General features: G+C 45.0%; 1 protein-coding gene across 1 annotated transcript in view; it reads right to left on the bottom strand.

Moving 5' to 3' along the window:
• RNF17 (ring finger protein 17) overlaps positions 1 to 24,183 on the bottom strand; it is a 785,154-nt gene that overhangs the window by 470,917 nt on the left and 290,054 nt on the right. Inside the window, 2 exon segments of the mRNA XM_030200280.1 lie at positions 2,993 to 3,179; positions 6,992 to 7,150. Of these exon segments, the coding sequence (XP_030056140.1) occupies positions 2,993 to 3,179; positions 6,992 to 7,150 (346 nt within the window).

Raw genomic sequence — 24,183 nt, 5'->3', positions numbered from 1 at the left:
GCTTAAACCCCTCCCAGTGCATCCCAGGATGCACCTGGCAGAAGTTGGGCTCTGCCATTATGGAAGCAGGTGCGATCGAGGTGGTCCTCCTGCCTCCTACAAATGTAGGAGAAAGGAACTAGGAGTGGGGTGGAGGAGCACACTACTAGAACACCAGGACTAGTATGGGGGGGGGGGGATGTCCACTGGAAAACCAGGGACCTTAGGGAAGTGTTTGGATTGGGGAGGGGGGTTATTAGACCACCACAGAGTTTTGAGATGTGCAGGGGAGGCTCCAGAGGGTGAACTCCCTCTCAAGCAACCCCCTCCTCCCGCAACTTACAAAACTCTGTGGTGGTCTATTAGTGTCAATTGCATTTGACATATTCAAGTAGCAACAGAAGCACAAAGGGATTTCTGTGCATCTCATTTACAAGCCATCCCCTTTGTGGATCGGTCCTGTTTGCGACTCAGTTAAGTCCTTCCACATCAGCTGTATTTACTAGCAACCTTTGTGCATCTGGCCTTCAGTGTTTACACACTTTTCAAGTCACTTCACACAATGAGTAAGAGAAGTTTGCATTGTATGCAGACACACACAATTTATTCCAGGGGAAATTCTGCATAACTGCATAAGTTGTGCAAATTTCCTCTTCTGTTCAAAATTCTCCACTTGCTGCACAAAAGTTGGCACACAAGGAGGATGATCCCCCCCCCCCCCCCCAACACACATGTGAAGCCTTCTCCTGCACCCTCAGTGCACACCTCACCTCCAGTGGCACCACAAGCTTGTTATCACTTGCAGCCCCCACCCCCCAATCCCTCACAAAGGCCCAACAGAAGCAGAGGAGAAGGAGCATGTCAGGCCTCAACCTGCTTCTTTGCTGCACTGGCTGACTGTTGAATCTGAACCATGGGGACACCATAGAGCCCACAATTCAAATTCAGCAGTGAAAGCCAGTGTGGCAGAGAAGGATGCAGCCACTCTCCTGCTTCAAAACTGTGTTGAGCACCAGGGAGGAAGGGAGGTGGTGGTGGTTAGATAATGAACGGGACAAGCCAGGGAGTGCTGCAGGAAGGCATGTACACATGAGAAGAGGAGAGTAAGGAAATCAATAGGGTGCCGACATTTGGATTCCATAGTGGGGGAAGGGGTTGAAAAAGTTTGTCACTTTGCGACCAGGGAGGGAAGGTGGTGGGAGAGAGCAGAGGAGGTATATTTCAAGATGATGGGGTTCACAAAAATTTGTTTGGAGTGTGTGAAGTGGGGGTAGGACTGAGAAAGCTATGATGCTATAAGTACTGGAGAGGAAGAGAAATAATGGGATGCATGCTTTTGGAGGGGGGGCAGTGGATTGAGATATTATCTATGAAATGGTGAAGTGAGTAGCATTCTGAGAGAGCACTAGGGAAGTTATATGCAGGGGCAAGAGGGATTTCAAAAGGAGAACCAGTGTACACGCATGCTGGGGGGAGGTAAGGGAGAAGGTTGACAGAGGTATGAGATACACACACTGGGAAACACAGAAGAGAACAGAGATGGGTGTCTTCCTGGGGTGGGGGGAGGGGAGAAGGCAAGCCTAAGCAGGGAGACAGTTTAGGTGGTGTCAGTACTGGAGCACAGAAGAGCCAGGCATTTATTGGGGGTATACTATGCCAAAAAAATTTTTTAACAAGAGAATGCAAAAATTTACAGAATTAAAATAAAATCTCTGTCCAGAATTTTTATGGTGAGGAGGGGACAGACTTTCCCAGGAGTACTGTGTGCTTTCATTCTAATACACCTTATTACTTTCTCCTCTCCCTACATATCCCTCCACAAGAATGACTTATCTGATAAGAGTTCCCATCTGTGCCTTTCTTATCCACTATCAGATTGCTTAGTTGGTGCATTGTTTCTTATCTGACCCTATTCCAAAACTGCCTAAAAGCCAAACCTTCAAGAACTTACAATGGTTTTACCCCACCGTCATGTGTGTCTATTACTGAGTTCGAGAAAAGAACTTTATATGGGAAAGCTCCTGAGCTTTGAACAGTTTACCTTCTGGTATTTGGAATACAACTCACTATATGACTTTTTGAAAGTGCTGAAAACATGCCTTTGTCAGAAGTGCTTAAATACTTAATTTTAGATTTGTTGGAAGTTTGTGAATATTATTTTAGAATATTGTTTTTAGGATGATCTTAAGAGCTTTTGTATTCTCTAACATTTTGTGCTGTTATCAACTTTGAACCTAAGAGGTTAAGCATTATAGAAATGCTGGAATTAAGATTCTAAAGCAGATTCAAAATTTAACACCTTATGTCTCTTCACACCTTTTTTTTTTTTTAAACAAATTAAAAAATTGAAAAGGTTTTTTTTTAAAATCTGAATTCCATTTGTCTTAAATACACAGTAAAGTTTATTGAACAACAGCCATCTCTTGTGTGTATGCATACAGCGCTACATACATCTAAGTAGTGCTATACTATGGGAATGATAAACAGTAACTGAGAAAAAAAATTCACAGGTATAGGGTTTAATACAAAAGGGCCAAAAAAAAAAAAATCACGGACTCACTGGCAACATGTTATACAAATGGCAAATCCACAGGTGTTTTCAAATAGAAGCAGACAAGCCAGGAAATACTAAGGCAAGTAATGTGTAAAACAATTTAAAAAATAAATACGTATTTATTTTGCCATTAGGATTTATTTACCGCCTTTTTGAAGGAATTCACTCAAGGCAGTGTACAGTAAGAATAGATCAAACATGAGCAATAGGCAATTACAGCAGTAAAAATATTCAAAAACAATACAAAGTATGGCATACTATATTACACAATGTCAACACAATATGTAATAGAACATTATAATTGATAGCGAAGGGTAAGGCAAAGATGGAGCATATAGATAGGCAAGAGTAAGAAGAGTTAGAAAGTAAGGTGACTGATTTAAAGAAAGTTGCACATGAGGTCAGAGAGATGGTTAAATATTATCTCAGTTAGGGTAGGAGTGGGTATATATATCATACCTTGTTACAAAAATTTCAGAACTCCCAAAATCAAGCAGGAATACTTCCATCACAGCAACATCATTTATTTCATATTTTGTTGGACCACAGGGTTTCCCACCATTTTTAGATTCTAACGGAATTAATTCTGTGACACTACCACGACACCAGCATCCTTGAGTCTTACTTTTAACAGCCACCCTCTCACCTAAAAGGGAAAAAAAAAGTATCAAGATCATACTTTTCAACGTAAAGCATAATCACCAGCTCTTTTCTCAGAATCAATTTTTGAAAGAAGAGTTAATTTTGAAGACCAAGCCAATGAAAATTAAATTTTGTATTTGTAATACTTCATTGGTGCACTTATATTTTTAAGGATCAGAAATAGAAGATTTGGCCCATAAGATAAACTCTGACCAAGGTACTGGCTGAAAAATGTATGCTTGTGACTGATACCAATAGGGATCAGCTGATGTGTCTTTAGACACTAGCTTGCTCAATTTATGAGTTACAGTGTTGTAATGTATCCGGATGTAGCTATAAGACAGAAGACGGTTTTTGCTTTTACACTCTGGTTCTCTGCATGGGTTCACAGTTTTGTTTTAAATATTCGTGCAAGCACCTTGTTAAGTACAACTCCATGAAATATTTCTTCAATGATCAATTATCACTAACAGCAAGATTTCTTGTGAATCTTCTATATCTACCCTTGTTGAAAGTTAAGGCTAAGGGAGTCCTTAATTTAGCTCTGCGATGCACTGCTAATTATGTCTAATATGATTCTTGTTTAAAGTAAGGGGCTTCTTTCCCTTCATGGTTTGGAATACTTTTCCCTGTAAAAGAGGGCTTGACAGTGGTGATTATGTTCTGGTGTTATTTCTGGAATCAAATTCTGTACAAATTACTTGGTAATTTAAAATGTTTACATTAAAAAAAAAAAAAAGATGCAAGACTATGTGGGTCGATCATCAACTTGAGATTTATGGAGATCTGTCACCTGCCACTCTGCAGAAGCAAAAGGAATTAAAAGGTTACTGAAGAATGCCATAAAGCACAGGTGCCTGTATCTTTTTGGGCTTCAGTTTTAAGTGAAGAGCCTCTCACATTGTGGCAGAAATCTGGAGGAAGCATGGAAAGCACCACAAGAGGCAGAACTTGACCAGGAGCAAATCAAAGGTGCCCCAATATGGATGTATCCAAAAACAAGTAGGCAGTAGGAGTGTAACAGCCACAGATGGAAGCACAAGGCTGAGCCAAATTCAGAGAAAATAATTTATTCGCTGACCCGCCATGGCCCGTGTATCGGTAAGTGACTACATCAAGGGTCAATCTACATTAAAAAAATATAATTGTAGAACTTCCAGTGATAGCATCAGGCAACATGGCTAGGTGAATGCGGAGCTCTGGCCGAACTAAATAACCCAGCATTTTGAACATGTACCCCATTAGATCGCAATAAAATTGAATGAGTTGTACTTGGCCCCTAGACACAGGACCCATGCCACAAAAGAAGGTTGATGAGTCGTGCGTGGTGGTGCGCTTGGCTAACATGTGCAGCATCCACCATGTTCGAGGTATCTCTGGACTCAGGAGACAGTACATCCAATAATGAATCCGGTAGTCACAGATCACCAGGCAGTCCGATTATGAATGAATCTGCACCCATCATGAAAGTGGACCTGAGAGAATGGGCGCTCAAGTTGAAAAGTGAGTTTCAGGGGGTTCGAGAATGATCAAATGAGAAATGGTGGAGCTGGTGGGATGCACTGAGGATGCAGAGAAGTGCATAGGTGAGCATGAAGCAGCAGTTATAGAGCTTCACACTTACATGAATAACTTACAAAAAAAATCAAGTGGACATTTTTTTTATTTTTTTATTTATTCATTTATTTAAAAAAAAAAAGTTACAAGAAACCTCTTGCTTGGAAAGTCTCTACAAACATAATAAAATTTAACAAGGAAAAATAATACAATAAAAATAAAATAATTCACTTTCAGAGAATAGAAACTCAAGTCCATAAATCTAGAAATCCAATATGTAGGAAATCAACTGGAGAAATAAACAAAGGAAATAAACATCAGATATCGCACATTCACTAAGTGAAGATGCCTTATTCTTCTCGCTTTTCCTTATTTGCCGAGGCTATAAGTGCAGACACATGAGCTGGTTCCATAAATACATATTTCTTCCCCTCAAGTCTTATTATACACTTACAGGGGTATCTTAAAAAGAAGGTACCCCACAGGTGTAGGACTTCCGGCTTGAGGAGTAGGAATTGTTTCCTCCACCGTCTAGTCTCCTTAGAGACATCAGGAAACAAAAGGATTTTAAAGCCTAAAAAAGGCTTTTCTTCATTACGAAAGGACATGCGGAAGATCCAATTCTTATCTGGTAATAATGCAACGGTCGCTACCAAAGTAGTTGCCGTTGCAAGTTCAGAGTCAGTAGTTTCAAGCAAAAGAGAAATATCTATCGGTTTTTCAGTTATCTGGTTCAATTCTTTCCCAGGAACATAATAGACCAAGGTAAAAGTGTGAAGATTTAGAGAATCGGTCCTGGAGGCAAAGTGTGCATATTAGAGGTATTCCTGACAGGAAGGAGTATTGGGACATGGAAAAGCTGGTTCAAAGCACCTATAAAATATGTTGAATACAGAATTCAGGGACTGGAAAGACTTCCAACATGGTGTCAGTAGATAGAGTGCACAGGGCGCTGGGGCCTAAAGAAGAAGAGTTACCTAATTTCAAGGACAAGGAGACTTTCCACAGGAAGGCTAAAGAGGGGATCTATAGTGTGGCAAAAGCACAAAGTGGAGATATCCCAGGACTTGTCTATTACATTACAGTAATGAAGGGCATTTTAAAAAGTGCTGGCAGTGCTGAGACAAAACAATTTCAGGTATACATGGTTCTTCCCATTCGATCTATTGGTCACAGTCTGTGGCACTAAAACACAAATTACAACAGTGGAGGAAGTTTGGACATTACTACAGAAAGAAGGTATAGAGACCCCACAAAGGACTGTGTCACAATTGGCAGCAACTCAGAAATTGGCTCAGTTTTGGTGGCAAGCAGTCTTCAAAGGGTTGAAGAGGAAGCAGCCTTTAGAGTGTACAGACTTAATAGCCAGTGGCTGCAACCAAGTAGAGAAAGAATCTTTTAGACTGTCCAGACTAAATAGCTGGCAGCTGCAACCAAGTAGAGAGCAGTACCTGAGAACTACAGGAGAGCCAACTTCTAAAAGAACATTGACACTGGTTATATGATTTGCAATTTTTCCATGTCCACTTAGGGCTATGAGAGACTCTGGTGGGTGAGGAGGGGTCAATGACAATTGTGAGTAACTATAAATAATGGGGAGCGTGAATGAGTTAGAGGTGCATGTTTTTAGAATGCTTGTGAGGATTTGAGCTATTTGGTCATGGGGCCTGATGGCACTTCACAAAGTCACGCTAGAGTTTTTTGAAGGGGGTTAGGGGGATAGAATGGGGTTTGCATGAAGCACTTGATGGGGGAGGGGGCAGGAGGGCTGCAGACACACTACCATTAAGTGAAACTGCGATGTAGTTTAAATGCGAAAGGCTTAAAATGTACTTCATAAGAGGCACCTTTTACTAAAAGAACTCAAGAGGCTGCATGCTGCAATAGGCTTTGTGTAGGAGACATCTTTTGAAAACAGCAGAGAAGCTAGTTGGATATAAGGATCATCATCTAATGGCATGGGGTAAGGAGTGTGTGGGGGGGGAGGGGAGGGGGAAGAGAGACATCTGGGGGGAGGGGAAAAAGAGATATCTGGTGTATACTGACCTGTTATGAAATTTGATGTACAATGCCTTTGTCTGGGGGGGGGGGGGGGGGGGGGGAGACAATGCCTTTGTCTATAAACTGTTGAATAATAAAAGATTAACCTATAATAAACAGCTTTAGCAGTTTTCAAAGCTTTCATTATCAAGTACTGAAGATAAACCGGCCTAAGTCACATGAATATCTGACACTATAAGATTCAAAATGAGTTATTACCTAGAGTCAAAATCGCAGAGCTACTTAAACATGCACTCTGTTTGCAGAAGTAGTCAAGCTCACTTCCCAGCATCATTAACGTCTTTTTCCGGGAATATCTCTGAATGAAGAAGTGGCATGGATTTATCACATGGGAGACAAATACTAGCTCCTGAGCACCTGTTCAAAACAATTTAAAGAGTATTTAAAGCACAAACATTTATATAAACATGAATTACAGTCATCTAAATCAATATCCTCAAATTTGTCCAAAATATTTAGTGAAAAATTTAACAGATAAAGCAAAAGGGGCATCCATCAGTATCTCAAAATATTCAAACACAAAATTCAGATCCAGTAATAATGTCCAAGGCCCTTGACCATTATCTGTTTTGAAGAGAATGCATGCTATTTTGTAAAATCTTACTGTTAATCTAGTTGTGAGCCCTTGAGCCCAGGCTGAGGCCTAGAATAGGTGTTAGGCCAAGGCCGGGGTGGACCGAGCAGGCGCTATACACTACCCAAGCTACCAAGTCCTGCACATTCACGCAGCAACCAACTTGCACCTCCAGAAAAGGGAGGATAGGGCATTCAGGCAGGCCTCACGGCCAATGGGGAACCCATTTACTCAGAATTCAAGCATGTGGGCCTCACAGCCTAATCGGAACAGACTCTTACGTAGAGAGGTGAGAAAGAGGAAAAAATGAGGTGGTCTCCCCGAGAACTAGAGCACCAGCACACCTATGGTGCTGGCTAAGGACACATAGGAAAAGGAACTGACAGACATATCCACGATGAATTGTAAGCCATATTGAGCCTGCAAAAAGGTGGGATACAAATGTAATAATAATAATAATCTACAACAAACACAAGGCAGTGCCCTAGGCAATCAAGGAGAAAAGGAAGCATATACAGAAACACATCAAGCAGTACCCCACGGCACACAAAGGAAATGAGGGACTGCGAAATAAGATACTGTAAGCAGAGACCCTCAGCGGACAGGAGAGGGAAAAGTCACCAAAATGAGTGCGGTGCCTAACCCACCCCCAGGACAGAAAGGAACACTGCTCAGCAATACAGAGGATAATTACAGCAAAAAAAACGACTGACAGTCACAAGGGAAAACTGCACCAAGCAGACAACTGCCAGAAGCAGTGAAACTCTGCAGACAAAGGGTTAAACCAAGCTCAAACACACAGCTGCCAGAGGCCAGGAACACTGCAAACAACAGATTAACTGGAGTACAGGGAAAAAGCAAACAAACAACCCCCACGGGGAGAAACAAAGGGTCCCAAGCAGGCTACAAGGGTAGGACATACAAATCAGAATACAAACACATCAACAAAGGGTAACTCCGAAGGAAGGGGACCCAAAACAAACAAACGGAACAAGGTAGGAACTCACCACACAGCATCACAGCCAAACAGAGAGAATCCCAGGTGCAGTGTAGAGGTAATTAGACACACACTAGAAGCAGCCAGCAAACAGAGACAGAGGAACAGAAACTGCAAGCAAGGTAATGAGTAATCAAACTCCACGGAAGCAGAGAGCTAATAGCTCAGACAGAGCACAAGTAAGGCTTCAGAAGAACAGGAATGACACCAAAGCAGGGGTTGTAGGGAAAGGTAAGCTTAAGTAGATCAGACTGACATCAGCTCAGCCCCTGACGGACCAATAAGGAGCGATTCCAAGCATTCCCCTGTCTCACTAGTACAATTCTAACAGAATCATAACACACACAGCTTGATTTCATTACAAATTGTGTTACATTACACATACCCCACATACAAGCCTCAAAGCCTCAAGAGATCAGTATGGTTAAAAGAATAAACTAGGCAGTCCCAGTATGTCACAACATAGCACCACAATATATTCAGTTCCACCAATCCAAAACAGATTTTTGAAAAGTTTTTAGAAACTTTCCAAATAATTTATAATCTGTTTGACTCGGAAACATTGGCAAATTTCCACCATCTTGCAGACTGATGACAGCAAAGATGTGAAAATAGTTTTATACGCTATCCTTCTAAGATTAGAATGGTGGAAAACTGAAAAGATCTTAAGAGTACCAAAATTTCTGATTTGTATTTCAATTAGATCAGACATAGCTAGGTGCTCAGGAACACCAAAGGACACAGCAGGCTCCAACAGGGAGCCAATGCAATCTTAAGAATAATGGTGTAACTTTTTGAATTTGGAAATCCTATATATTAAGTATGCTGCTATGTTTTGTAAAGTTTTCAGCTTTTTCCAAAAAAATTCTTCCAGATTCTTTTAATTTCACAAAAAATGTTGCAATAATCAAGATGGGATATTAGTTTGTACACACAATCTAACTGATTTGGAATCCAAATAAGCTCTTATACAACTAAGTTTAATATCCTGAAAACTTTTTAACTGCCTGACCCTATATATAGTTTATTTGCTGAATTGCAAAAACACCAACATTTTTTGGGTTAGGCTCTACAGAGTCACCCAAGTTCTCTAAAACCATTTTCTATTGGTATTCATACTTTTACCTTTGACTCAAGTTTGAAGATACTGGGGGTGGAGGTGGGTAGTCTTGACATTCTCCAGTCACAAAATCACTTAAGACTTTTTATTATGCTGGAAAAGTTGAGGGCAATCTGCAAATACTCTGAACTGAGCAAATTTAAGTTAGTCCAGGCATTAATATTATCTAGACTATGCTTCTTTGCTACTTTTTAAGCTACACTAGCTCTTAATGAATGCTAGAGTGAAATTTAAGCTTTGTACTTTGATATTTAGAATCATGTATGGTAATGCTCCATCCCGATTTGGTTACTCCTCTTCATATGAAATCTAGAGGTAGAACCTGAAATCAAAAGTTTTCAATCCAACAGATGGGTTATCAAACATTGAATTGTGACTCCTCTCTTTTTTTTTTATCAAGTTGCTTCTGTATAGAATATGTTACCTTTGCAGATCTGTGTTCTTACAAAGTGCTCAAGATACATTTGACAAGTTAGTGTGGAGGGAGGAGTGGCCTAATGGTTAGTGCCGTGGGCTTTGATCCTGGTAACCTGGGTTCAAATCCCACTGCAGCTCCTTGTGACCTTAACACTCCATTGCCCCAAGTACAAAAACATAGATTGTGAGCTCTCTAAAGACGAAGTACTTACACATGTGTACAGCACTGCATACATCCAGTAGTGCTATAGAAATAATTAGTAGTAGTATCACTTTTAGTTATGTTGGGGTTTCTAGCAGTTCTGAATTGTTTCTTTTTAGGCTAATTCCAATTTTGTGATCTGCGGTGAACCATTTATGGTATTCACAGAATTAAAGTTCTGTAAACAAAAATTGTGGAATAAAGTTGATAATCCAATATTCGACTGGTCAACATTGAAGCCTGAAAAGTTTTTCTGAAAAAAGTCTAATGTTCTAGCATCTCTTCCTGGAAGCGCAGGAACATGAATTCTGGCACTATGAGTTCGATTTAAACGGATTCCACAACTTCTGAATGGTAGAGGGTAAAATTATGTATCATACCTGATAATTTTCTTTCCATTAATCATAGCTGATCAATCCATAGACTGGTGGTTGTGTCCATCTACCAGCAGGTGGAGATAGAGAGAAATCCTTTTGCCTCCCTATATGTGGTCATGTGCTGCCCGAAACTCCTCAGTATGTCGATATCCAAGCTCCATCCCCAGGACTCAGCACTTAGAGAATTACACCCACAAAGGGACACTCTGCCCAGCTCACCACCGCCGAAACGGGGGAGGGAAATTAACCCAGCTCATCCCCACACAAGTGGGGGAGGGGAATCTGTCCAGCTCATCCCCGCGGAGCGGGGGAGGGACACCACCCCGCCGATGCGGGGGGGATCTGGCTTATCCTGCAACCGCAACCGCGGGAGGAGCTGACTGACCCTAACACCGCCGAAGCGGGAGGGGTACAAAGCTGCCCTACTGCCGCACGAAGCGGGAGGGAGTGCCGGCAGAATTTAAGTCTCAATCCAGCCCCGTAAAACGGAGGGGAGAGGAATGCAGCAGCTCACTGTAACACAAATTCGTCTCAACTCTTGAAGAATCCATTGAAAAACTTGAACACGAAGTCCTCCTGAACAGGAACTGAAGACTAAACTTGAACCTGAAATGCAACCAGAATATAAACAATACAGATATCTGGGAGGGGCTATGGATTGATCAGCTATGATTAATGGAAAGAAAATTATCAGGTATGATACATAATTTTACCTTCCATATCATCATGCTGATCAATCCATAGACTGGTGGGATGTACCGAAGCAGTACTCACCCAGGGCGGGACATAGAAATCCCTGACTGCAACACTGAAGCTCTAAACCGGGCCTCCGCCCGAGCAGCCACAGTCAAGCAATAATGCCTGGAGAAGGTATGGGCCGATGCCCAAGTTGCCGCCTTGCAAATCTCTTCCAAGGAGACGGACCCGGCCTCTGCCATCGAGGCCGCCTGAACTCTAGTGGAGTGAGCCTTCAGCTGGATAGGCGGCACCTTCCCCGCGGCCACATAAGCCGCTGCAATGGCTTCCTTGACCCATCTTGCCACTGTAGGCTTAGCAGCCTGCAGACCCTTACGAGGACCTGCAAACAGGAAAAACAGATGATCCGATTTCCGGAAATCATTGGTCACTTCCAAGTATCTGATGATGACTCGTCTCACATCCAGAAATTTAAGAGCAGAGTATTCCTCTGGGTAGTCCTCCCTACGAAAGGAAGGGAGACAGAGCTGCTGATTCACATGGAAGCGAGAAACAATCTTGGGCAGGAAGGAAGGCACTGTACGAATAGTCACTCCTGCCTCAGTGAACTGCAGAAAAGGCTCTCGACATGAGAGTGCCTGGAGCTCGGAAACTCTTCTGGCTGAAGTGATAGCCACCAAAAAGACTGCTTTCAACGTCAGGTCTTTCAGAGATGCCCTCGACAAGGGTTCAAAAGGCGGCTTCTGCAAGGCTTTTAGCACCAGGTTGAGATTCCACGCAGGCACCACTGAGCGCAGAGGAGGGCGCAGGTGATTAACTCCCTTCAGAAAACGTACCACATCTGGCTGCGAAGCCAGGGAAGCACCCTTCAGGCGGCCCCTGAAGCAAGCCAGAGCCGCTACCTGGACTTTAAGGGAACTGAGCGACAGGCCTTTCTCCAGACCTTCTTGCAGGAACGCTAGCACTGAAGAAATTGGAGCAGTGAAGGGAGAAAGTGAGCCTGCTTCACACCACGCTGCAAAGGTACGCCAAACCCTGGCGTAAGCAGTAGAAGTAGAGCGCTTCCTCGCTCTCAGCATAGTGGCGATGACCTTGTCTGAGAAGCCCCTCTTCCTCAGACGCTGCCGCTCAATAGCCAGGCCGTAAGACCAAAGGGGGAGGGATCCTCCATCACCACGGTACCCTGATGCAACAGGCCCTGCTCCACTGGCAGCCGCAGAGGATCGTCCACTGAGAGCCTGATCAAGTCCGCATACCAGGGACGTCTGGGCCAGTCCGGACCCACCAGGATTATCCGGCCTGGATGCTTTGCCACCCGGTCTAGTACCCTGCCCAACATGGGCCAGGGCGGGAACACATAGAGAAGCTCCTGTGTCGGCCACTGTTGGAGAAGAGCATCTACTCCCAGAGATCGAGGGTCCCGTCCTCTGCTGAAAAAGCGCGGCACTTGGCAATTGGCCGATGACGCCATCAGATCTAGGCTCGGCTGGCCCCAGCGCTTCGTGATGTCCAAGAACGCCTGAGCCGATAACTGCCACTCTCCGGGATCCAAGGTATGGCGACTGAGAAAGTCCGCCTTGACATTCATGACTCCGGCAATGTGGGCCGCTGACAGCTGTTCCAGGTTCACTTCCGCCCACTGGCATAGATTCATGGCTTCCTTGGCTAGAGGGGCGCTCTTGGTACCTCCCTGGCAGTTGACATAGGCCACAGCCGTGGCATTGTCCGACAGGACCCGTACTGGCTTCAACGCCAGTACCGGGAGGAACTCCAAAAGCGCCAACCGAATGGCTCTGAGCTCCAGGAGGTTGATAGACCACTTTGCCTCTGCAGGAGACCAGAGCCCCTGCGCTGTCCTTCCCAAGCAGTGGGCTCCCCAGCCCGTCAAAGAGGCGTCCGTCATGACGACAATCCACTCCGGGGTCACAAGAGGCATCCCTGCAGATAACTTGTCTGTCTTCAGCCACCAGCTCAGCGCCTTGCGCACTGCTGGGTCCAAGGGAAGGCGCACAGCATAATCCTCCGACACCGGAGTCCAGCGCTGCAGCAGAGAGTGTTGTAGTGGTCTCATATGAGCCCTGGCCCAGGGTACTACTTCCATCGTGGCTGTCATAGAGCCCAACAGCTGCACATAGTCCCAAGCCCGAAGCGGAGAGGCTACTAGGAACTGGTCCACCTGAGCCTGAAGTTTGACAATCCGATTGTCCGGCAGGAACACTCTGCCCACTTGGGTGTCGAATCGAACTCCCAGATACTCCAGGGACTGAGTCAGGCGCAGCTGGCTTTTCTCCCAGTTGATGATCCACCCCAGGGAGCTCAAAAGAGCAATCACCCGGTCCACAGCTTTGCCGCACTCTGCATAAGAGGGGGCTCGGATCAACCACTCATCCAGATAAGGATGGACTTGTACTCCTTCCTTTCGCAGGAAGGCCGCGATGACCACCATTACTTTGGAGAAGGTCCGCGGAGCAGTAGCCAACCCGAACGGGAGGGCTCTGAACTGGAAGTGTCGGCCCAGGACTGCAAAACGCAGAAAGCGTTGATGAGGAGGCCAGATGGGAATATGCAAGTACGCTTCCTTGATGTCCAAGGATGCCAGGAACTCCCCTGCCTTCACTGCCGCTATCACAGAGCGGAGAGTCTCCATACGAAAGTGCCGAACTTTCAAGGCCCGATTGACCCCTTTGAGGTCGAGGATAGGCTGTACAGAACCTCCTTTCTTTGGTACCACAAAGTAAATGGAGTAACGTCCCTTGCCAAGCTGATTTTCTGGCACCGGAACGACCGCACCCAGGCGGATCAGATTGTCCAATGTCTGCTGCACTGCCACAGCTTTGACCGAAGACTTGCAGGGAGAGAGTACAAACCCGTCTCTTAAGGGTCAGCAGAACTCTAGCTTGTAGCCATTTCTGATGACTTCCAGCACCCAAGCGTCTGAAGTTACCCTGGTCCACTCGCCCAGAAACGAGGACAGGCGTCCTCCAATCTGCACTGGGCCATGGACCAGGACCCCGTCATTGGGTACGAGACCCTGGGGGAGGACCGGAGGGCGCACCTCCGGGACGGCGGTCTCTGCGAAAGGAATGCTGCTTGGTGGAGAAGTTCCTCTTGAAGGAAGAGGGGGCAGAGGAGCCCGACTTGCCCGGGCGGTACCGACGGGCTTCCTGAAACCGTCCTCTGGAGATACCGGGGCGAGCACTGGCCCGAGCCCTGACCTCTGGTAACCTCTTGCCCTTAGATGTGCCGAGATCGGTCACAATTTTGTCCAGCTCAACCCCAAAGAGCAGCTTGCCTTTAAAAGGCAACTTAGCCAGGCGGGACTTAGAGGCGTGGTCCACAGACCAATGTTTCAGCCAAAGCCACCGCCGCGCAGAGACTGTCTGAGCCATACCTTTAGCCGAGGCTCTCAAGACATCATACAGTAAGTCTGCCAAATAAGCCAAGCCCAATTCCAGGGCCGGCCAATCAGCCCTCAAGGAAGGATCTGAGGGGGAAGCCCGCTGCACAATCGTCTGGCACGCCCTGGCCACGTAGGAGCCGCAAACTGAGGCCTGCAAACTTAAGGCAGCCGCCTCGAAGGACGACCTTAAGGCCGCCTCCAATCTTCTGTCTTGGGCGTCCTTTAGGGCTGTGCCACCTTCCACCGGCAACGCCGTTTTCTTAGTCACCGCAGTGATTAAAGAATCCACGGTAGGCCAAAGAAAGGCCTCCCGTTCACTTTCAGGCAAAGGATAGAGGCGGGACATAGCCCTAGCCACTTTGAGGCTCGCTTCCGGGACATCCCATTGAGCCGAAATTAAGGTGTGCATGGCATCATGCACGTGGAAGGTTCTAGGCGGGCGCTTCGTCCCCAGCATAATGGCTGAGCCAACAGGGGCTGAGGGAGAGACGTCCTCTGGAGAGGAAATCTTTAAAATGCTCATGGCCTGCACTAACAGGTTGGGCAAATCCTCTGAGCGAAAGATCCGCGCTGCAGAGGGGTCATCCGCTCCATCCGAGCGGGAATCCGTCTCCTCCAAGGAATCCCCAAAGGACCGTTGGGAGAACTCAGATACGCTGCCCTCATCTACATCAGAGGAAACAGAGTCCTCTAAGGCCCGGGAATCCACCCGAGGGCGTTTACTTCCGGGGGCCTCAACCCCTTTATCGGACAAGGGAGAAGGGGCAGCGTTTTGCATAATGAAGGCCTGATGCAGCAGCAAAATAAACTCGAGGGAGAAACCCCCCAGACTGTGCACTTCAGCAGCCTGGGCCACAGCCCTAGACGCACCCTCAACCGGCGCTCGCAAGAGCGGGGGGAGAACCATGCTGCGCATCCAAGATGGCGTCCGGCGCGACACTCCGCGAAGGAGCCGCGCGGGAAGAACGGCGCTTAACTTTAGCCGCTTTTTTGCCGTCGCCCAAATCAAGGGCGGCCATGGCATTAACGTCTCCCAGCTCAAGGGCAGCCCAAGAAGAAGCCGTCTGAGCAGAGTGGCCGGCCAAGATGGCGGAGGAGAGCAGCGGGGGATGGGCGTTTATGGCGGGAAAAACCGCCGCACCGGAGGAAAACCCGGGACACTGACCGGCCTCCGAACTGACACCCAACAAGGGCGAATCAGACTTTAAGACCCCCGCATCCCCACTAGAAGCGCACACGCGGTCCGGGGAGCGATTCTTCGCGCCCGCGCCCTCCGACGCCATAGGCCACGTGGAGATCGATCGGGGAACCCCCTGCCCACTATAAAAAGGTAAAAATTACCTGCTTCTCGCTCCGAGCTGTAACGAACTGGTGTCCCAGTGAGTAGCTGCAATAAACGTTTAAATAAACGTCGAAATCAACGCCCTTAAGGACGTCCAAAAAAATTTTTTTTTTTTTTTTAACGGAGCCAGCGGGAGGGGGGAGAAAAGGAGGGACCTGGCGCCACCAGGTTTGCACATTGCTCAAGAAGAGCCCTCAACCCCAGGTACTCAACAAAACCTAAAAATTAGGCTTGGAGACCTAGCCAGAGCTGCTGCTGTGTGTGACCACCACCTGCTGAGATAGAGAACATACTGAGGAGTTTCCGGCAGCACATGACCACATATAGGGAGGCAAAAGGATTGCTCTCTATCTCCACCTGCTGGTAGATGGACACAACCACCAGTCTATGGATTGATCAGCATGATGATATGGAATAGTTGTTTTCTCAAATCCAGTAGATTTCTGTATCCTATACATTGTATCAATTTTCTTTGGGGCTACCTGAACTGTCTGTGAAGTCTCCCACCTTTTGAGTAGAGTATTATTCATAATTGAATAAAGTGGAACACAGATTCCTTAAATCAAACTAGAAACTCAAAACGTTCTGAACAAGGTTCTTCCTCCGTTTCTAGTTTAAAAGGTATGGCTTGAACAATCTCTAGGACAAAGCCAGCAATGAATGGTTGTTACTTTTTCAGCTATATCAGAAGCAAGCAGCCTGTGAAGAAATCCATGGAACTATTTGATCGAGTAAAAGGCCAAAGTGGAAAGACTCAGAGCTAGATACACAGAACTCCAGCAGTGTAGGAAATGCTGCTGGAACACCAGCTGAAACAATGACCTGTAATTAGCAACAAATGTTTAACACTAACTGCACGCAAATTATATGCACACTGTTAGTGTTTACCATAGGTGGGTAAAGGGGTCTGAAGACTCCTGGCACACGCCCATAAGAGCTGTGCAGTAGGCACAACTCTTGTGCTTATGGCAAGTGAGTGAACCCTTCCACTCTCCCCCCCCCCCCCCCAAATACCCTAGTGGTCCAAGCAGGCCCCAGGCTGGTCCAGACCCCTACTGAACACCCAGTCCCCTCTAGACTCACCTTCGCCAAAATGGTGGCACCCAGCCCCCACCCAATACATCCTGAGATGCATTGGGAGTTTTCCCCTTATATGGTACACAGGTTCCTCCTAGTGCATCCCAGGATGCACCAGTCAGGGGCTGGGTGCTACAATTTTGACAAGGAGAGGCCCAGAAGCAGGAGGAAGAAGGTGTTCCTCCTGCCTCCAATGAAAGGTATATGGAGGGGCTGGGGGTAGAGGTGGGATTTCACTAGACCATCAGGGCCCAGTGTTTACTAGGGGGTCAAGTTCAGCCCACCCAAGGTCTGCTGGACCACCATGGTATTTGGAGGAAAAGGGGCGGGGGGGGGGGGGGGTTGGGAGGTTTGGTCAGTGGGCCACTAGACTATTTTGAGGGGGGGTAGGTAGATTGAGTCAGTGGGCCTACTAAACCACCAGACTATTTTTTTTTGGGGGGGTGGAGTGGTGAGGGATCCACCAGACCACTCAGGGGGATTTTTTTTGTAAGGGGGGGCTCAGGCTAGGGTTCGAGGATAAGGGGCTGTGGCGTGACATAGTATCTGAAGATGAGGGGGGAGGGGTGCAATGTAACGCTTCGCTTACCGATTACTTGTGTTGCCATCTAATCACCACTAAGCTTGTTTGGTTCCACACCTTCCATACAGGATTCCTTCGTGTTTATCCCATTACTGTTTTCATTTCCACCACCTTCTATGGGAAGGCATTCCAGGTATCTATCACCTTTTCTGTGAAAAAGTACTTCCTAACATTATTTGAATCCTCCCCCCCCCCTCCCCCCTCAATTCATGTCCTCTAGTTCTACCACCTTCCCTTCTCTGGAAAAGGTTGCTTTGTAAATTAATACCCTTCAAATATTTTGATGTCTGTATATCACATCACTCCTGTCTCTCCATTCCTCCAGGGTATACATGTTCAACTCCTCAAGACTCTCCTCATCCGTCTTGCAAAGCCTATACCATTTTCATTGCTTTTCTCTGAACCGCTTCAAGTTTAATGTCCTTAGCAAGATAGCACCTCCAAAACTGAATACACCAAGTGGGGCCTCACCAATGACTTATAAAGGGGCATCACTCTTCACTTCTTGACATTAAATTTTAACTAAATATAACAGTACAGGTTAACTATATCTCAACTAACAATTGAGATATAGTTAGCCTGTACCGTTGTATTTAATTATAATTTAGGAGTACGGGGGGTATTTTTTGGTTTTATTTTCCTAGTATTTAGTTTTAACTAATAGATCTTTGACCATTCTTCTAATTTTTTTTTTTAGAGATCCCTTCTCATGGTTTCTACTCCTTCAGGGGTATCCACTCTATCGGCCATCTTCATGTCATCCACAAAAAGGCAAACATTTCCCTCTAATCTTTCAGCAATGTCTCTCACAATTATATTAAACAGAAATTGGCCTCAGTACCAACCCCTGAGGCACTCCACTCCTCATCTTCCTTTCTTCCGAGCAGACTCCATTTACCACCACCCTCTGCCACCTGTCGGTCAACCAGTTTCTAATCCAGTTCTCCACTCTGGGTCATAAGGTCAGCCCTCTCAGTTTATTCAGGAGTCTTTTGTGAGGAACTGTATCGAAGGCTTTGTTGAAATCCAAATGGATTACATCTAGTGCATGTCCTTCATCCAGTTCTTTGGTCACCCACTCAAGAAATCAGATTCATTTGGCAGGATTTTCCTTTGGTAAAGCCAGTATCCTGGGATGTATCCCATCCTGCCCCATACCTTTGTCCACTTTCAAGATTTTCCAGTTGTTTATAAACACTTTCTTCTCTGAATGGCGCAATATCCCAGATGTATCCTTGGCAGCTGACAGTGGTCCATATATAGGATTTTCTTCCATGAATACTAAAGTGAAGTATTTGTTTAGCACATTCATTCGCTTTATCCTTATCACGTTCCACATAACTATTCTCAGCGTCTTTCAGTCTACCAATTCCATTCCTAGCTTTTCTCCTTTCCCCTAAAGGTCTTGTCACCTCTTTACATCTTTAGCCATATTTTCTTCTGCTTTCGATAGCCATATTTATCTCTTTGCTTGTTTATTCTGATAATCTTTTCTGTGATCCTTGTGCTGTGTTCTTCTGTATTTCTTGAAAGCAGCCTCTATTGGCCTCATTCTTTCAGCCGTTTGGAGAAACCATATAGACTTCCTGTTTCTCTTGGTTTTTCTTCAACTTTCCTTGTGCAAAGATCAGTTGATATATTTATTGCAGCTTACAGCTTGGAACACCTGCATTTCCACTTCTCCAGTGTCAACCCCTACCATCAGCTTCTTCAAATATTCCCCTATTGTACCAAAACCAGCACGTCTGAAATCCAGTACTTTGAGTTTTGTGTGTATGCATTCGGCTTTCACTCTTATATCAAACCATTGCCTAGGTGGGCACCCACCCAGAAACTGGAAACATTACTTCCATTTCTGAGCAGTAGATTGTTGATTTACACCCTATATGTGTAAACAAAGAATCTGACATCTGTTATAAAAAGAATAATAAAATTTTTTTTATTTTTTCAACTGTTCTCCGTCGAACAGAGGCAGCGGGGGAACACCCTGCTGGAAGCAAAGTCTGCTTATATTTTTAGCAATAATACAGAGATATATATTTGCTTAGCAGTAATACAGAAATATATGCTTGCTCAGCTTTGCTCTTGCTTTGCTTAAGATACTTATTTTCTCCTCAGTTTAAATACACTTACATTCACACTGCACCCAATGTGTGCACGTCATCAACCCTCTCTCTTTGAAGCTTGTTTTCACATTTCTTATCTACAAACACATTCTTTCTGTCCAGCACAGACTTTCCTCCCCTCCCCCTTTTACACAGCCTCCTGTCTCAGCTTTGCACCAGGCTGCTCAGCTCAAGGCTATTTCCATGACAACCATATTATTTTCACAGGTCTGTGACTCATATCTCTTTCCTTGCCTTGCACTTCACTGACCATAGGAACTTTATACTGTTCAACAGTTTCTCATTATATTTCTGTAGCATGTTCATTATTATTAACAAATCCTCCCTTGAACCTTGTAGAGCAAGGTTCACCAAAAATTTCATGGTTATAGTTTTCATCACTGTTAGACTGGGCATCATCCTATAAATAGGTAACACCTCAGGCCGTCCTGGCAATGACAAACATTTTCTATCAAACCACAGAACTTTCGGGAGTCATCAGTAACCCAGGACAGTTTGGTTCATAGTCACTGGTGTCAGGCATTATATTTTGTATCTGAGTTACCATGGTCATTTTCAATGAATCTTGACATGTTCGTCTCCAGCAACTAAGTAAACAAGGCAAACAACATAATAAGAGTCCTGCAACACATATGAAAACAATAAATCCAGTCACAATCCCTCTTAACCATGGACCTAATCCTCCAAACCAATTTTTTATGGTATCCCACCATGACGTGTCCAATATCCCTTCATAATCACTTACTTGAATTCTTGCTAGAGAAAGAATGCGCTGCATTGCATTTTTAACAATTAATGATTGATTTCTAACAACTGAACAACATGATGTATCATTCACTATGCTGCATACTCCTCCAGATTGGGCTAACATAAAATCAACTGCCATGCGTATGTGCATTGCATATCTCGCTGTATCATCAATTTCCTCTTGAATTGCTGTTATAGCTATGTCTAATTCATGTGTTACAACATGTAATAGTGATTGTAAGCGTCTGATTGACATACCCATTTCAGCTGCAATGGCAGATCCTGCAAATGGAATCCATCCAGTGGCTGACAAGGCATCTAGACGTTTCTTGGTCATAGGATATGTACTGTTAATATAATCTAATGCTAATTGTAAAGCTTGATCATCTCCTGTTAAAGCACTAAAGGAGGTACTGGAAACATCTCTTTTACGTCGTTTCTGACTATTAGAACCATGTGATGTGGCATTTAATGGAATGATCAAATCAAATAAATTTAGTTGAACAAGAGTGCAGAACTTGTAACATGATGGAAGATAAGTGTACAGGATATTATCACATAACAAATAATCCCCTAACCGTAAAGACTGTAGAGAAGTTAGGTTATGATATAAAGCATATGTTTGAGAATCACATACCCCAATTGTTCTTACCCCTGAACACCAATCTCTGTTATCCTCCATCATTGCCAATATTTCTGCTTGTGATCCCTTATCCACTGTTGATCCGTCTCAGCCCGTGCATGTCTGGGTTACTGACCATACAAATACTTGGGCTGCTTTTATCAATCAAGAAAATGATCTGACTTTCCCAGTCTGCTTTTTGTCAGGGACTTTCTCAGCAGTTGAAAGGGGTTTTCCTCCCTTTTCCAAACATCTAGTTGCGGTTTGTGCTGCAATTTCCAAATGGAGATCTATTATGCCACATTCATCTATCATTCTTCACACTCAACATTCAGTTCATCATATGATGTCTGCTAGTCAGGCCGCACTCACTAGTACCCGGTATGGAAAATATCAGGCTATTTTACTAGGTCAAGATATTACTACAAAGCCAGTAACAGAGCAACAGTCCAAACAATTAGCATTGTTGTTTCCCCCCTCAGTACTGTTAACTCATCTCGACTCTAAGCCACCGTGGTTCACTTTACAGTTTACCCCGGTGGAGGGAGGATTTATATGGTTTACAAGATCCAGCGTCGAATCTTCCCTCATGGGTTCAGTTACCGTTGGTCTGAGCAAAGCACTATGACAAGCATCTGCGATCTCTCTGCTTCTTTCGGATTCTGCAGATGAGGCATTCCAATCCAACCTCAGGCAAGTTGAAATCTCCCATCAACAGCACCTCCACTTTCATTCCAAGCTTACAGATATCTTCGATCAGATCTTTGTCCAGTTTCTCCATTTGTGCCAGAGATCTGTAGATAACACCCATGTGAATACAGGTTCCATCTTCTCTCTCCAGAATGATCCACATAGCTTCTTTTCCCCAGGTGCCCTGCATTTCAGCCACTATGGTATCTTTCACATACAGCGCCACTAAACCTCTTCAATCCGATCTATCCTTCCTAAAAAAAAAAAAAAAATTATATCCTGGTATTTCTACTATACCTTTTTTGAGATACAGTGACCAGAATTGAATGCAATAATCAAGGTGAGATCACAGCACAGAGCATATTATCTACAATGACACCTAGATCTTTTTCTTGGGTGCTGACCTCCAAGGTGGACCCTACCATCAGGTAACCGATTTGGATTGTTCTTCCCAATGTGAATCACTTTGCATTTGTCCACATTAAATTTCATCTTCCATCTAGCTGCCCAGCTTCCAATTTCCTACCGTTTTCCTGCAATTTTTCACAGTCAGCATGTGTTTTGACAACCCTGAATAGTTTTGTCTCATCTGCAAATTTAATTACCCCACTTATCGTTCTAATTTCCTGATCTTTTACAATTGTTAAATAGCAACGGTCCCAGCACAGATCTATATGGCACTACACTATTCACCATCCTCCATTGAAAGAAATGGTCATTTAATCCTACCCCCCCTTGTTTTCAAAAACCCTACCCTCTTGTCTCTAACAGCAACAATATCAAAGTCTTCCTCAAACCTCCGGGCTTCCACATCTTGAACCTTTTTACCTAGACGACGATGAGCATTTGAGCTCATTCTTTTCCATGTGTTGAGTTTAGATGGCTTTCTATATTATTACCTTCCCCACCACTGTCATCTTTTTGCAGGGGGTGACTACTTCCCATTGTCACCCTTTAGGATAAGTGTCTAGATGTGTCTAGAAACATACAGCCTGAATTTATCCCCAAGGATGTCACAGAAAGATGTAGTCCATCATTACAATACACCCAGTTATTTTTCCACATACTGTCCCATCTTCCTATGTATCTGAAAAGCGAATGATACATACCTGTAGCAGGTGTTCTTCGAGGACAGCAGGCTGCTTGTTCTCACGACTGGGGTATCCCTAGCTCTCAGGCTCACTCAAAACAAGAACCCAAGTCAATTGAACCTCGCAACGGCGAGGGCATAACAGAAATTGACCTACGAAGAACAACTAACAGAGTGCAGCCTGAACAGAATAAAATCGGGTCCTGAAGGGTGGAGTTGAATTCAAACCCCAAAACAGATTCTGCAGCACCGACTGCCCGAACAGACTGTCGCGTCGGGTATCCTGCTGGAGGCAGTAATGTGATGTGAATTTGTGGACCGATGACCATGTCGCAGCCTTCCAAATCTCTTCAATAGTGGCTGACTTCAAGTGGGCCACCGATGCTGCCATGGCTCTAACACTATGAGCCGTGACATGACCCTCAAAGAGCCAGCCCAGCCTGGGCGTAAGTGAAGGAAATGCAATCTGCTAGCCAATTGGAGATGGTGCGTTTCCCGACAGCGACCCCCTTCCTATTGGGGTCGAAAGAAAAACAATTGGGTGGACTGTCTGTGGGGCTGTGTCCGCTCCAGATAGAAGGCCAACGCTTGCTTGCAGTCCAATGTGTGCAACTGACGTTCAGCAGGGCGGGTATGCGGTCTGGGAACGAATGTTGGCAAGACAATTGACTGGTTAAGATGGAACTCTGACACCACCTTTGGCAGGAACTTAGGGTGAGTGCAGAGGACTACTCTGTTATGATGAAATTTAGTATACGGAGCATGGGTTACCAGGGCTTGAAGCTCACTGACTCTACGAGCTGAAGTAACTGTCACCAAGAATATGACCTTCCAGGTCAAGTACTTCAGATGGCAGGAATTCAGTGGCTCAAAAGGAAGTTTAATCAGCTGGGTGAGGATGACGTTGAGATCCCATGACACTGCAGGAGGCTTGACAGGGGGCTTTGACAAAAGCAAGCCTCTCATGAATCGAACTACTAAAGGCTCTCCAGAGATGGCTTTACCCTCTACACGATAATGGTAAGCACTAATTGCACTAAGGTGATTCCTTACTGAGTTGGTCTTGAGACCAGACTCTGATAAGTGCAGAAGGTAATCAAGCAGGTTCTATGCAGGGCAAGAACGAGGTTCTAGGGCCTTGCTCTCACACCAAACGACAAACCTCCTCCACTTGAAAAGGTAACTCTTTTTAGTGGAATCCTTTCTAGAGGCAAGCAAGACACGGGAGACTCCCTCAGACAGACCCATTGAAGCAATATCTACGCCCTCAACATCCAGGCCGTGAGAGCCAGAGACTGAAGGTTGGGGTGCAGAAGCGCTCCGTCGTTCT

The sequence above is a fragment of the Microcaecilia unicolor genome, chromosome 4 (assembly GCF_901765095.1).
Source record: "Microcaecilia unicolor chromosome 4, aMicUni1.1, whole genome shotgun sequence".
Lineage (NCBI taxonomy): Eukaryota > Metazoa > Chordata > Amphibia > Gymnophiona > Siphonopidae > Microcaecilia > Microcaecilia unicolor.
The sequence above is the reverse complement of the archived record's forward strand: the minus strand, read 5'-3'. Positions and strand labels throughout refer to the sequence as shown.